Raw genomic sequence first — 15,683 nt, forward strand, 5'->3', positions numbered from 1 at the left:
GAAGCTGTGTTTTGGTTCATCTTATGTTTATAATTGACTTTTTCCACCGTAATGGATTTAATGATCCCAAATTTCTCTGCCTTAGAAATCAAACAAAATACTGTTGTGGAAGTTTGATACTATTGGAAATTTTTAAATCCCTTTTCCATTATTGATATTCGTGGCAGGTGACTCTTTTTCATTTATGAAGTTCTACAGCCTCTAAAGATATTTATGATTTGTCTTATTGAGAATGGTAGCAAAGATCCCAACTGGGATCCAGACTGCATTCCTGTTGGGAGCTGCCAATGTCATGCAGCTGCATGGAAAGACAGATATGATCCTATGATACCCCAAAAGGTGCCTCCCAGATTGATTGAGAACTTTTGATCTCTTTGCACAAGGTTCTTTGGAGACTTTAAATTGTGCTAGTGTGCAATATTCTCTTTATTTATGCTTGAACAAGGTTTAATGAAATTAGTTATGAATGTAAGGAAGGACTGCTAAAAGGCAGATGAGAAGAGGGTTGGAAATGTGGTGCGGCTAACAAGGCCTGAGCGTGTGCACAGCGTGTGCACAGCACCTGCCCATAAATCCATCAGCAAGTGCATCTAGAAAAGGATGTAGCAGTATAAATGGAACAGCAGTGTTGATAGAAAACCAGATAGTTTAAGTTGGCCATGAGTAATTTAGTCAAGATGCAATGAGTTTTGTCACATTTTGTTGAGGCAAACAAAATTAGAACAGAAATAATTTTGATATAGAGGTCTTCAGAAATATGGAAGGGACTTTATTCTATAGTATTCACCATAGCAGGCAATATCTAGGAAGTTCATCCTATATTTCTGAGATTAGTCTTGCTTGTCCAGTTTGGGAAATAAAGGTGGTCTTCTGATGTCTGTGGGCATTCTGTTGCTGTGCAAAAATAGATGGCTTACAATTGTATCTATCTGCCTTTCCCCACCCTCAGCTTCCTTAGGTTGTCTTCCACTCCTTGTGAGAAGGTTATAACTGGTTGATAATTTTTTTTTTGTTCTGCAAAACATCCAGTTCTCCTATAGATATTGAGTTGATTAAGCTGGAGTCTTGTTGCCTTGTTTCAGTTTCCTTACACCATCAGCAGCAATCAGTGAATGGTACCACTCCAACGCTAGTATGTGCCTTCACATTAATCATGCAACCCATGCTCCCAGGAAACTGTATCTTTAAAATGTGCCCCAGGCATTGTTCCTAATATTGTATGTGACCTGGCAGATAAAAATAAATGAGTTCTATTGCAATCTGAAACCTTCTTGGGAGTTCATTTGTTTTCTTAGAAAAAAAGCTAACCCATATGGCAGGGCAGAATTTACTTTTATAATTAAATGGCACCAGGGAAGGATTACTCTCAGGGCATTAGCTCCTCAGTAAGATCAAGGAAATGAGAAACTACTTGTTTATCTTATTCTGATAAATTCCAATAAAATATTTAGATGAAGTATTTATCTGTGTATTACTTGGTGGACTGATTTAGCATGTAATAAAATATTATAGTGATTTCTGTATTTTGAAATACCAGTAGGCCTAAAGATTCATGGATTTCTCCAAGAACACCCTTGTCATCTTTGCTGTGTGAAAGTGCTTTGCCATATGTTTCTTTGGGAAGGTCAGTTGAAGGGGGAGGAGACCAGATTAGGGGAAGGATAAGACAGTCTGTGAATTGCCCAGACAAATTGTGCATTGCATTTTTTTCCTCCTCATCTCCTGGCAATGTACATAACACATAGCAGCTCTAGTTTTGATAAACCAAAAATTGCTAGAAGTGTTTAATCCATTTTGGCTAAATGAGAGTCGACAAAAAGTATGTCTGAAATCCAGTAGTTTAGGGCAATTTTTAAATTTTTCTTCTTTTTTCTTCTTTTTATTTTGTTTTCCCAGTGGTTTTATTCAAACCATATGAGAAGAATTATGTCTATTTTTAAAGAGAAATGAAGTTATCCTCTTTTCTCAAGCCTCCTATGCTTGAAATTTTGAAGTGGTAGCAGCCTGGATTGAGTTCATTCCTAAAACTGTCGATTTTTTTTTTTTTAATTCAAGTTGGGCTATACTTTTAAATGATATAGTTAATATCAGAAATAGGTCTCAAAGCTATCCAACTTTCTTTTTAATTGGCTAATACATACTTAGATATACCTTACCTTTTTTTTTTTTTTAACACAGAGTATCCTAATAGTGGTGGCTTTCTCCTGTATGTTCTTCTTAAAGTTAATTAAACTTGGTTTTTAGGATTATGTCTTGCTTTGAGGTGGCTTATTGCCTCAGTCACTCCTTATCTCACTGATGAAGGACTGCAACAGTATGGCTTCTCCCTTAATTAGATGTGTGTTTGGGAACATTAATTTGAACCATTACCACTACTTGCCATAATAACAGAAAGCCAAATTAAAGGATTCATTAACAGTGGCTTAAGGATCTCTAATAAAGGAATAAATAACTACACAGGTTTGCTTTTTACTGTTGTCTGCTCCCAGCTGGAGAATCTGAGAGCTTCTTGTTAATAAGGTGCTCTGAAGGCTACAGATACAGGGAGAATATACAGGCAGAGGGAATTGGTGCTCTATTCTTTCAACATCCTTCTGGGTATCACTGCTCATTTAACACTTGGCTCAGGGTAATCAATGTCTGTCCTTCCACTGACTGAACTGGGTTAATCTAACCCAATCTAATCTAAAGTATGGTTTAATGCTAAATCTGTGACAAATTATCATCTAACTGCTGCAAAAAGAGGGAGGTCTTTTCCCCCCTACTGCTTGTCTTTCCTACCTTGCTAACAGGTTCCTGAAAATATTTTAAAGCTTCATACATCTCCTGCTCATGCCTGGTTCCACTCTGCAGTTTTCTCCTTCTTTGCACCGATGCTGGTAGTAGTCTGGTTGCAGTGACACTAGGCAATTCACTAACTCCACAAAAGTCCTTCCTGTTCTTGTTCTGATTTAATGTCTTGGCATTTTAATTAGAATAGCTGACATGGTGCATCATCACAGGAGCCCTGGAGTTGACTCAGAGTAAGAACAAAAGAGAAATGACCCCTTTAATAGGGGTAAATGGAACTTTTGTAATTGTAATTTCAGTTTATTAAAAAAAAAGAAAAAGAAAATATCCAAACTTTGGATACTTTAGACTTTTCCACTCCCACTGACCTTTCTTGCACCCCACCTCCAACAACTCCTGCAAACTTTATATGCCCAAGTTGATTACTGTAATAGGAGACCACAAAAAGTTAAAACTGTTTAAAATTTCTGGTTTTAAGCCCATTTCCATTGTTGGGGGTCATTTGGATAAGATGGAACAGCGTTTAAATATAATTTCAAATTAATCTTGAAAAGAAACAGAAGATTAACATATTGAACAATGAAATGGTAACAAGACCGCATGGAATTTGCATGGCCCTTGATGTGAGTGAATACTGTACATTATATGTAATTTCTGCCAAAATATAAAAATGGGGGCATGTACTTTGACATATGTGTTGCAGCAATAAAAAAACTATTAAAGATTTGGCTAGCCACAGTTATGAAATACAGGATTAATATTTTGGCTGAGCTGGAATTTCAGGATAAAGTTGTATCCAACAACAGCTTACTAAATAAATAGGTCAATAACTTTACAAACTCACCTGGACTAAAACATAATACTCAGAAACATCTTTGACCTGCATGCATTGGAGGCAGACAGGTGTCAAATGTTGCGAGGCCATTGCCAGCTGGGCAATGGGGGGAACTGAGTGCTGTGTGTGAGAAGTCAAGGCCAACAGAGAAAGATGTTAATGGAAGTTTGAGATGGCAAGCCATGACTTCAGGAGGAGGGTGACCTCCAGAGGTGCAGAGGCACCTGGTACTTTTCTGCTTTTTCTGGAGAAGTCCATGGCAAGAAATATGTGGAAGTGACATCTGGCTGTTGTTGAACATCTGTGCAGGAGTGCTGTGTTCTAGGATCTTCAGCATAGCTGGGGCTGTATGAGGAACCACAGGGATTCAAAGCACGATTTACTAATCCAGAGGAGAAAGTATCAGAGAAGAAAATCAGGTTTCACAGGATCTGAGTGGATTAATTCAATTTTTATTGGGATTCTATCATAATTGAATCCTATAGTGACTTTCTTATTCATTTTGACATGTTTATTGTTTCACTGTTCAGCTTATTATTGTGTCAGTCTGCCTTTTGCCACTTTGAATATTAATAAAATATGGCTCATCTTCATTCCTCAAGAAAGCCTGTAATTTTAAATATTATTTTAAAAGAGCAATAAGAACAACAAAAATCACTTCTCCATAATTTTTAGGATGGATCAACAAGACCTACTAGTCAGAAAATATTTATCTCTGTGCATATGCTGTTTTCACATCTTTAGCATTTATCAGTAAGCCTCTCATTTCATTATTCTCATTTGCCGTGGTTTCCATTTCATGCAAAATTAAGATAATATATAACTTCTGGCCATTCTGCTTTTTGTTATTGTAGTTTGACCATTTTCATAAATGATTCAACTAGAACACTAGAACACTTGTACTAGGTTTCTTTTATTTCCAGTATATCATCCTTGGCTTTTTTAGATATTTTTCCTATAGACTTATAATTTAGCCAAATATATTTTGTACATTATAGTTTTATTTTTATTGATTATCTCCTTTTGTCCTTAACAGGTTTTTTTTTTTAATTTTCTTTCCACTTGCTGACTTAACTGCGCTGCAAATCTAGAATTGCCTTTCACCCAGAACTTTACCATCTCAATTGTGGAATTGTGAAATTTTGCTTAATAGTTGACTCCTGTGGAGTTTATACTTTGCATTTTCAGTCTTACTATTTTTTTCCTCCCAGTGAATTGAATAAAATTTTCTTCTTTCATGTGAGTTAGTTTATTGAAAGAAGTGAACAGGAAGTAATCTTTTGTTAGTTTATTTCCAGGAGATTTGGCAGCATGTCTGGTCATACCTCGAATGTTTGAGTTTGCTGAAACCCCGATTTCTTGATTCAGGCTTTCAATTGCAAATGCATGTGGGGACTTAGGATGGGTTATGGGGATTTTCTGTGATATTATTATATTTTGCCATCTTTTTTTAAAAGGCCTAATCCCTGAATCCATGTCTCCCTGAACTGTGTGTGCCATCTTAATGTTCTTCTAATTCATGTCTGTTTTTAGTGCAAAAGTATTTATTGTTGTCCCATTCATCTTCTGTAGCTTGCAATTTCACAAAAAACAAGGTAAAATGCCAGATTTAACAACCATTACTAACATGATATACTTTTGAATCTTTATGAATTTTTAATTGTTTTTTTACTTGGATTGTTCAGGAATATACAGAAGATTAGTTTTATACTTTTAGCTGTAGTCATACTGAACATATTCGCTGCAATAGATTGAAATATATTGTTGTGAAGGAGGTGACTGGAGCATGCTTTTTGTGTGCTTTCATTCAGCTCCCACTGATACCAGTGGAAGTGTTTACCCTTGGGTTTGAGCAGGCTCTTGACTAATGGGTTTTAATTATAACAGCTGAGTTAGAAGAGTTGTTCAGTGCTGTGAATATAAAGCAAAATGCTTACTTCCTGCTGGATCTCTGAAGGAGTAAAGGATGTTGCTTTATCTCAGTGTTAGTTGTGCTTTCTTCTCATTAAATGTCCTTCTGTTTGCAGATTTATGTAACATATTTGCTTTCCTCATTCATTAAGCACCAAATGGAAACAAATTTGCCAATTACCACGAGTGTCAAATCAGTTTAGTTCCAGCCTGCAAAATTTGTCTTGCTTGTTGCCACCATATTTGGAAAAGAAGCAGGGTTGTGTGCTAAGAGGTAGTATCTGTGCTTCAGAAATGTAATTTCATTTTTCTTTCTCATTCATTGTTGCCTTCAAAGCATAAGTGCACTGGAATAAAGCTGAACCGAGGTTGAAAGATGGCAGTTCAGGGCATAATCTCAAATAACAATTTGAAAAAATGTTTTTACCTGTCTCATGAGGAGAATAATGGCTCAGCACGTGTCATGAAAATTGGCAATGACTTTTTCTTTGGACTGCCAGATTTATTAATACTACATTTCCTATGTGTTTTTTTACTGTCATGCTCATTTCTTTAATTTTATTTTAGATATTTTCTCATATGTGTGCTTTCTGAATGAGTTCTCACATGCTAGTGATGCATGCTTTAAAATATTAAACTATTGGATTTGGAAAGCTGAATGAAATCCTGCAAGTTTTACTGAAGTGGGCACATCTAGGTAGGAATAGCTCTGATTGCTCTCGGAGTGCTAGTTTGACACTTAGCCCAGGATTATTTATGTAGTCACAGTCAATCTGTGCTGTCCATTTGCCCAGTTTATGTTGCTAAGGTGTTTTTACTGTCTCTTGCACATTGCTTTTCTTGTTCAATTTTCCTTCTGCTGGCTTTATAAAGCTAAAAAATATTTTAATTGGTTATTGACAGCCACAGGAAATTGAAAAATGTACACTTATTAGCTCTGCCTCTTGATCATTCACATGAATGTAGACATTTTAGTCTCCCTAACACTTATAGGGTCAATTTTTCTAATTTCACACTGAATATATTAATGTGTAGAAGTGTTGTGCTCTACTGAATAGGATAAAAATCTCATATTCTAGGAAAAAAAAAGGCAAGAAAAATGTTGAGTGTCTGTTTTTGTTCAGGCCGGCACTGCGGTTGTGCATTTATTTGTTTAGAATTTTTAAGTTTGGCACAATAGCTTATGTTTTAACAGGCTGAAATGATGTCAGAATAGAAGATGATAAAAAGACATTATTAATTTGATAATCTGTCCTAAAAAGGCCTCATCAGGCATAAATTTTCAGCAGATATCTGAAGATGAAGTACACATAGCAATTGAAATCTGTATGATGTATGGTCCCGAAAACGAAACATGTGAGGCCAGACTGCTCACATATTCTGCAACAGAGACGGCATTTATTTGTAGAGTGAGATGGGGCATTTATGTGCCATTCCTGTGAGTCTGATACTACTGAGTTAAGAGAGCAATTCATACCTGCTGAGGATTCAGTTAATTTTCATTGGAAGGAAAAAAAGTTTTCCACCAGCAGTGAAGTTGGTTTCTTTGATATTGGAGTGAAAGTAGTAGAGTGATGGGTGATGGAAGTTTAAATGCACCAAGATGAGGAGCAGACCAAGTATTTATGCTCCCTGCTGAATACTTCTGGGTAGGACATTCTGTGAAAGTGAAGGTATTTTTTGTCATTACAGAGGGAGCGTAGAAGTGTTAGGAGCACTATAATGCATTAGTTCCTGCTGTTTTGGTGAAAGCCTTTCAAGTCCACTTGCATGTAACTTGTTGGTGAAGCTTTGTGTGTGTACATTGTTCTGCAAAGCACTGTTTTCTTTGCTTATCCACTTCTGGTCTCTTCATGATGCAAACCCAAGCATTATAGCTATTTCTTTGTGCTGATTTAACTGTATAATAATAAATATTCTCTTTATTTTACTTTCACATGGATTCTTGCTCTTAATACCCCACCTCCTGCATTTTGAGTAATTCTCTTTAGCAATACTCCTAGGAAAGACTAGTGACATGGTTCCTGTGCAGCCACAATTTAAGTAGACCGTACATGTACCAGAGTTAATAAATAAATACTCATAGTTGTTTCTGAGAGTCCATAAATAAAGATAGCCATGATGGTCATGGTGGTTGTCTTTCTGAGTTAGATGTATTTTGGTTTTGCTCTTCTCCCCTACTCTGCTGTCTCATTAAAAAAAAAAAAAAGAAATGTAAACTACAGGTTCTGACCATCTGTGCCCATTAACAATACCTCATAGCTCTTGGGAAAGAATTAGCATTATTATCTCAAAAAATCTGGCCTGATTCTAATTTTTATTACACGCCTATAAGCTACATGGATTTAATATTGCAGATAATTAATGAATTTTGCAAATATTTAAAGGTAAAATTCACTCATCTCTTTGTCATATGGTTTTTTTTTACTTTAAGCGAATTTTTAAATTTCTTATCAATTGGTGTTACAAATTTGTTATGAATAAATTAGGATGGAAGTAATTTATATTATTATTTAAAAATCCATTTTATTTTCATTGTTTTCATCTCTGAAACATTATCACTTTGTAGTAGCATTGGAAAATCAGAATTGTTTTAAATAAGGTAACAGGAAAAAGAGGAATATGGGGTATTACTTCTGTGAAGATGCAGTAGAAAAAAATGAATAATGAAAAGAAGAAGAAGAGGTGTGATAAGAACTAAGAAAGAAAGAAAATAATGTCAGAGGAGGAATATTTCTTGCTTGTGGACCCCTCCCAAGGTCTGTAGGTGCAGTGATGCTGCTGTAGAGAAAAGGCAGAGTGAGAAATATTTTTGCAATAGATGCGCAGGCTTTTGAAATCTGTGCTTGGTTGGTCTGCATGTAGCTCCTGCTGTCTGTGGGAAAACATTCTTAGGCTGTGGAGAAGTGAGACCACATAGGGCAAGACTTTGCTCCAAATTGTGAAAAGTCAGGGGCTTGTGCAGATTTGCCATCTTACTGGGATCCTGTGCTTCAAACTTTACATACATGTGGCTGAGCTAACTGCATGAGGTTCCCATCTTTGTGGGGAGGAATGGAGAGCTTTGATCTGCCTGTGCATGTGTTCTGATGGAGCCATCCAGCACTGGAGACATGGACCTGCCAAACCTCTGGGTATTTCTTCCCATTGAGTCTAAAGGAAGATTGGAGCAATGAATCAGATGTACATGCATGCAGTATAAATATCTACTTCATTCATGTTCAGCCAGACCTTCAGACTGAAAATCTGTTTTAGAAATTAACTAAGTCCCTATCCCAAAGGGCTACGTATTAAGACAGCCTCTGAAAGAATTTGAAGCCCTGAATACCTGTCACTTCTAAATTTTTTTCTGCCTTTATAGTAATTAATTATGTTTTCCATTTAAACAGTGGTAACATTTGGGTTTTTCACTGAAACATTAGTAACAATTCATTTTTATCTGCTATTTTTTTAACCCCAGAAACTACCTCTTCAGATTGAAGCTTGAGGATCTCTCTCTAATACAGGTATGTTTTATTTCTGTTTCCTTAATTCCTCTGCAAGATGAAGGTAAACAGATATTTTAAAGCAGATAATCAAGATATTCATAAGCTTCATAGCTACACATAAATATGCATCTGTTTTTGTCCTTTTTCGGGCCCCTTATTATATAAGTCATATTATCCCTTTTAATTCCAGATTAGCCTTTGTCCCAGGCCATACAGATCTTATGTTGCCTTACTTTGCTGTGATTTTGTTAGAGTGGATTTTCATAATATTCATTAATACAATTTAAAATTAACTAAGTTTGGGTTCAGTATTGTCCCTATTAATTAATGAAGTAAAACTATACAGCTGAGTACATAAAAGTAAAATGCTTTCAGGTAAGGCTGTCCTTGTGATTTGTCAAACAACTTGAGTACGTTTTAATTAGGCTTTCAGATTTTATTTGCCTTTATAGAAACAAGATCTGATGTTAGCTTATATTTAATAAAAATTGCAATATTAATAAATATTCAGTTTTGTTGCTGGTGTTTAAAGCTGTGACACATGATGCACTTTTAATATACAGAATTTGGACTGTCTACTTTCATCTACTGTGCCATGTTCAATATCCTGACAAATAATTTAAGTGCTAAAGATTCTTGTTGAGAGACTGCACTAAGAGGTGCTGTTGTAGTTTATGCTGTTAATTCATAGATTGAAGTTCATGGCTTTCCTTTGTTAGGACCTATATCAGTAGGCTGAATTCACTAATGAGGGAGAAATCTGTAAATTACAGAGGCTTATAATTGTGCTGATTCAACCAGACCCCTTCTCACTCTAATCAGAAAAAAATTAGAAACTGAGCACAGAAATCATACTGCTGATGTTATAGTAGGTTACTGGGTTTCAGTCTTACGCCTTTAAACAGTTCTTTCAAGTTGACTTTTGGTAAAGTTTCTTATTTTATGTTCAATATTGTAGCACCACTTGTTTGCCTCGCTATCTTCTAACATTCTTCAACAAATCTTTAGAAAATTTGTGTTTCTAAATCAAAAGTGTTCTTTTTTATTTTTCCTTTCACCAGCATATCTTTACTACCCCTACACCTAGTATTCAATTTTTCCCCCTTATTTTCAAACCTACCATTATTACTCCTTCATATTTTTCCTTCCCAGATCTTATCTTCCTTTTCTTTCCTTCTACTTCACTTCTAATTCTGTTAGAGTGTCTCAGGACAGCCATTATCCAAAAGATGTATTTCCTTGGATATGCCAGTTTTGGCAGCTCCAAATCAGCTGTGAGGTGACTGAAGCCTTTCTTTTAATTTGTAGGGTGAATTATTTAGGATTTCGAAACTAGCTAAACAACACATTCAGGTCTTGTCTTGTAATCTGATATTATGTTTAAAATAGAGAGGAACAAAAGTGGGAAGCAATGCAAAAGCTGTATGAAATCCTAGCAGAACAGAATGATGGAATTTCAGGGGAAAAATAAAGCTTTTTGTGGTTTAACCCATTGGTACTTTATGTGCTAGTTAGCGTTTGTTTGGCAAGGGGCTGAGCACTTTGACATTTCATGTGCAAACAGAAGAAATTTTCTTTTAATATTTCTTTCTCTTCACACAGTTTTTGTCATAGTAATAATGTAAAAAAAACTCTCATTAAATTCTACTTATGTTGCTTGCTTTGATTCTTTTTTTCTTGGTGTTTTTTTTTTTCTTTTGCATGAGCCAGCTTTTGTAAAAACATTGCAGATATTTCATGGCTAATAAGCCATGTTTTCACATCTGGAAAAAGGGCACACAGTAAAGATATGAGAGGCTTTCAGCATAGCTCAATAACAAGACAAAAAAAGCTAGAAACAAGACAATCCATATACCTGTTGTTTAATTATCTTAGAAAATTGCACATTGTGTGTGGGAATCAGGAGAAAAATTACTGACTTTTTCTCTTGCACAGCAAATACTTCCAACATGGAAGCAAATTGGAACAATTTACATCCTACTTATCTACAGTTTTCAATTAGACCTTTATAACTTTATTTCCTTAGCATTGCCACTTTGTTGTTTGGTTTTTGTTTTTTCTTTTTGATAATAGCTGATTCATCAGTTGAATCTTTCTTCTTGTACTTTTCTCTCTGGAAAACAAAGGGAATGCCTCAAACTAAATTTTGACCATTGACACACATCAGTTATTTTTGTCCAAGTTCATTTCCTCATCTGTCATGCCTGTCTGTTGGAATATATTAGTTTGTGCACACACTGCCACTGGGAAGACAATAGGTTTTATGTTACATATAATAAACTTGCAACAGTAATAATCTCATATTTATAGCAAAAGCATATTTGAAAATATATTGTTTACAAATGTCTCTGTATTTTTGGAAAGATAAAGATTAAAAAAAAAGAAAAGTGTTCTTTTTGGAGTATCATCAGACTTTGCAAGATTGCCAGATACTGTTTTATAAGAGGAAAGCTTTCTAAAAGGGAATGCATTAAATAATGACTTCTTGTGTGCAAACTTTTTCAAAAATTTCTTTGGACCAAAATATGTGTATGTCCTGTCTTTTACAAGTGTATGCCTGGAAAATAGTTTGTAAACACAAGGTAATCTTCCTTGGAAAAAAACAAAAACCCAGACCAAAACCAGACAACCATTTGAAATTCAAGTTATCACAAAAGAAATGCAGAACATCTATTAAAAGGATCCTGTTTCCACCAGTTCAGTGGAAGTTAATCCCTTGTAAAAGTGGGGTTAGTGTGCTTCCAGGGTGCATCAGACAGGATGTGCATTTAAACATGAGCTGGCGCTGTGTGCTGATACATTGCTGCCCATTGTGGGTGCATCAAAGTTGTCATCCCACATGTCATGGTTCTGCACTCTGTGCTTTATAGGAAGAGCATGTTGTTTGAATAAGCAAGTTTCATATGATAATATCTTTAGCAAACCAGTATTTGATGTATCTCAGCAATTTTCTTTGTGTAGAAGAATAAAGAAAAATAGAGCAAGTTGAAAGCCTTTTAAGCTCTTGACGGAGAAGCCGAAGAGTCAAATTGTTCAAAGCTGCCTGCTGGAACAATGCATGCATAATGATTATGGATTAGGGAAGAAGCACTCTTTGGGGTTGTAGAAGGGCAAATATTTTATCTCTCTGCAGCAATAGCAGGCTCACAGACAGAGAAGGCCTGACTCTGCATGGATTTGTTTTGTGAGCTTTGCTTTGTTATTGCTCACCTCAAGTAACAGTAGAATGATCCATAAAAACATTGGCCAAGATGAAAGCTATATTTCCTGAAAACTCTGTTATATTTCTTAAAATATAAAAGCAGAAATCTAAATAGTAGTTTTTAAATGAGTAAATTTATTTTCAAAAATGTACTTTCAAAGCCATGACATCTAGGAAAGGTCAGTGTTAATAGTGGGGCTTTGACATTATGAGGTGGGTGGCTGTCACAAGTGTCTGTTCTCACCTTTTCTTTTTTCCAATTTTTTGAAATGAGAGCTTTTCAAACATTTATTTGTGTCTACCTACATGACAAATTTTCTGATGTGTCTGTAAAGAGTAAAAAGCTAATACATGCTGGTTTATAAAAGTCTTTATGCTACAGTTGCCATAATCAATATAAGCCAGCCTGCATAATCTTTTGGATTTGATTATACAATCTTTTCACAAACATACAGAGTGTACATCTTTTCTTCTTCCATAAGGTGAACTTCTTTATAAACTCAGGTCATTAAGGCATTTATAGGGCACATGCTTGAGTTTGCCTTTCTCATTTAAATGTTCCATCTATGAAGTCTATTGCTATTTGAGATGCCCAAAAGGTTGAATACAAGCCTGTTCCACCTGCTTCTGTATTTACATAGCTCACCACAGGTCTTATTCTTATTGAGAACCTTCACATCTTTCAGTTAGAACAACACACACCTCAGAGTACACTTTTAAAGGCAGTTTTAGCCCATTTTTGCTGCAAGATTCAAATCAAATTCTGTATACCAGCTAAGAAGATTGTAGTTTCATTTTTATGTGTGTTACTCAACTTTAAATTCTGGAATCTTGAGGATTTTTGTTTATAGATTTGTTTGTCCATGTGTTTATACATCCACACGTAAGGCATGCAAGGCATTCAAGGAATTAAAGGCAAGATTGGAACTATGAATTTTCTGGAAAAGGAGCTACTTTGGAGAGCAAATTTTACCTAAGGGAATTCTTGCTATTGTTTGCATGTGTCAAGTGTGTCTGAAATACATGTTACATGTGATTGTTCACTCTGATAAGAGACATTTATGGTTAGGTGGTAGGCTAAATAATGAGTTAAGTAAATTATACTGTTCTTTGAGTGTATGTTTTGTGTGTACCTATGAGAAATAAACAGGGAATTTTATTCCACGATTGAGGTTTTAAAAATATTCATATGTATAACCTGAAATGCTTTTTCAGACTTTACATGAATTTTAATACAGAGTATAATTAAAAAGAAATTAATTCAAAATATTTTTTAAATAAATCATATCCTCACCAGGGTTGTAATTCCATTTTGAAAATAACAATTGTTTGCTGTTGTTATAAACAGGGGTTAATGTGTCTTTTGTGAGAAGCCTTTGTAACCTTAGTTTGTCTTTGGTTAAGGTGGTACTTAGCCAAGTCTATAAAAAATGGAGGCACAAATCACTCAAACTCCTTACAGTTAATTTTTGGGTCAGTGCTCTTCAGTTCCCTTTGCTATGAACAAAATGAAAAGTTGTAAGTAGTTAGGTAGGATCAAATCTTTACTTTATGCTCATGATAAACACTTGCAGTTATAATCAACAAATTTAGAGATAAAGGGAATGAAGCTTTAATATTTTAACCTCAAGTTTTCCAAGTCACTAAATAAATAGAATCCTTAAAAGGTCACTTAATTATTTTTCTAAAAAATTTGTTTACTGTATTTCAATCCATTTATTTTGTGTTGTATTTTACTTACAGTCACTATTTGTGTAAAAGATGCCTGATTTGTGAAATACATGAAGGAAACCTGATGAATCATCATTTTATTTTGGGGTGAAGCAACTGTGCTGAAAAGGAAATGAAAGAAATATTTTCTCTGATATCACACTTTAATGAATATGGGACCTCAAGTAAGAATGTCATTAACTGATGACAATCATAGTTTGGCAATATTGAAATTCCAAGAAGACTGAGATTTAACATTCTATTTGAGTGTCTAAGCAGGGGAAAAACAGACAAAACCAATGAAAAAAGCTCTCTTGGGTTCACCTATGCCTGGTATCTGTTTAAGGGTGAGAGGAATAGAGAGCATTCCTCCCTATTACAGGTACTTTTCTCCCTTTTTTATGTGAAGGTAGCATCAGTCACCAAAATACTGTTTCTTCTTAGGCCCTTTACATTTGTGTCTAGGACACACAATGGATAAGCAGAGTGCATAAGTTAGTTTTACTTTTGATGCTGTTCCAAGTTCCTCAAAAGGTTGGAAGTGATGGGAGAAACTTGTGCTTATAAAATTTTCCAAATAACACTGAGGTGACCAAATCACACAGAGTGACAAAAAAATAATAGAGCTAGTGCAGATGTTTGTTTTGGTGCTAGGGATGAGCAATATGTGCAGAGGTGTTCGGACTGTTAACTTTTGTCTAAATTGGTGCTGAGAGAAGAATTTATAAAAGAAAAAATTTAAGAAAAGGCAAAGGGTGGTACATCTACATATCACAGTGCTACTGCTGTCAAGTACCTCTTCCTCTTGTTGGTACCTTTCTGGTGGCAGACTGTTGGATTTGATTGTACAATAAGTGCACAAATAATTAAATTAGTGTATTGGAAATTTAAAGAAGATTTATAAGTATTTGTGAAGCCAGAGCGAGTCCTTTGTAGCACGTATAGATGGACTTGGTGGCTATTGTATTCCAATTCTTTTTTCTGGGATCCCAATAGTATTTTCATTATCTTGTTTGCTGCTTGCATAACAATAGTTACTGACCAAATGTAAAACTTCATCGAAGCCAGAAAAGGATGAATTCAGCTAGCAGTGGGTAATTTCACATATCTAATCTTTATCCAAATGACCTCTTTTACATGTAGCTGAAAGCTAGATATAGAGCATGTTAGATCCTAAACCTAGATAAATCATGTTAGATCACACAAATCCTGATATTCCCTTTACAACATATTTGTGCAGAAATCAGTTACCAGCAGGCAGTGCTTCATTTCTGCTAAAAAAATTTTTCTGGAAACAGTTATTGAAACAGCTGGTGCTCTTAGCTTCACCTATATATTAGTCAGAGGATGGCTACTGTTCCAAAACCATTTAGGTTGTATTTGGCCAAGTCCTGATTCACTCTGCATTCTGAATTTTCTGAATTTTCTTTCCATGTGTGGGATTTTTCATCTGCAGAGGTGTGGTTACACATATCAGCTAATTGTTTAAGGGTTTTTTCCTCAGTGTGATGTTTTAAGTTCATATGCAGACCCCCATTAAAAAAAACTATAGAGAGGACATGCAGGGCAGCCAACTGGATGTGTTACTCTTCTGCTCATTTCTGCTTGTTATTCATTTACACTTGGCTTCTACAAAATTTTGGACGGTTTTAGTCTCCAGCATCTGTGATTTCCTACCCTTCAGTACAGTTGAAATTTGTCATGTACACTTAAAAAGCATCTACCTGAAGAAAAAGAGTGCTGGCGA

General features: G+C 35.3%; 1 protein-coding gene across 4 annotated transcripts in view; it reads left to right on the forward strand.

The window, feature by feature from the left end:
• The window catches only part of SEMA5A (semaphorin 5A), a 313,729-nt gene that overhangs the window by 118,944 nt on the left and 179,102 nt on the right, over positions 1-15,683 (forward strand). For all 4 annotated transcript variants that reach the window (XM_036406161.2, XM_036406172.2, XM_036406169.1 and 1 more), the window contains one exon: positions 8,997-9,042. In XM_036406161.2, the coding sequence (XP_036262054.1) occupies positions 8,997-9,042 (46 nt within the window). The remainder of the gene's footprint in view (positions 1-8,996; positions 9,043-15,683) is intronic.

This window comes from Molothrus ater, chromosome 1, assembly GCF_012460135.2.
Source record: "Molothrus ater isolate BHLD 08-10-18 breed brown headed cowbird chromosome 1, BPBGC_Mater_1.1, whole genome shotgun sequence".
NCBI lineage: Eukaryota > Metazoa > Chordata > Aves > Passeriformes > Icteridae > Molothrus > Molothrus ater.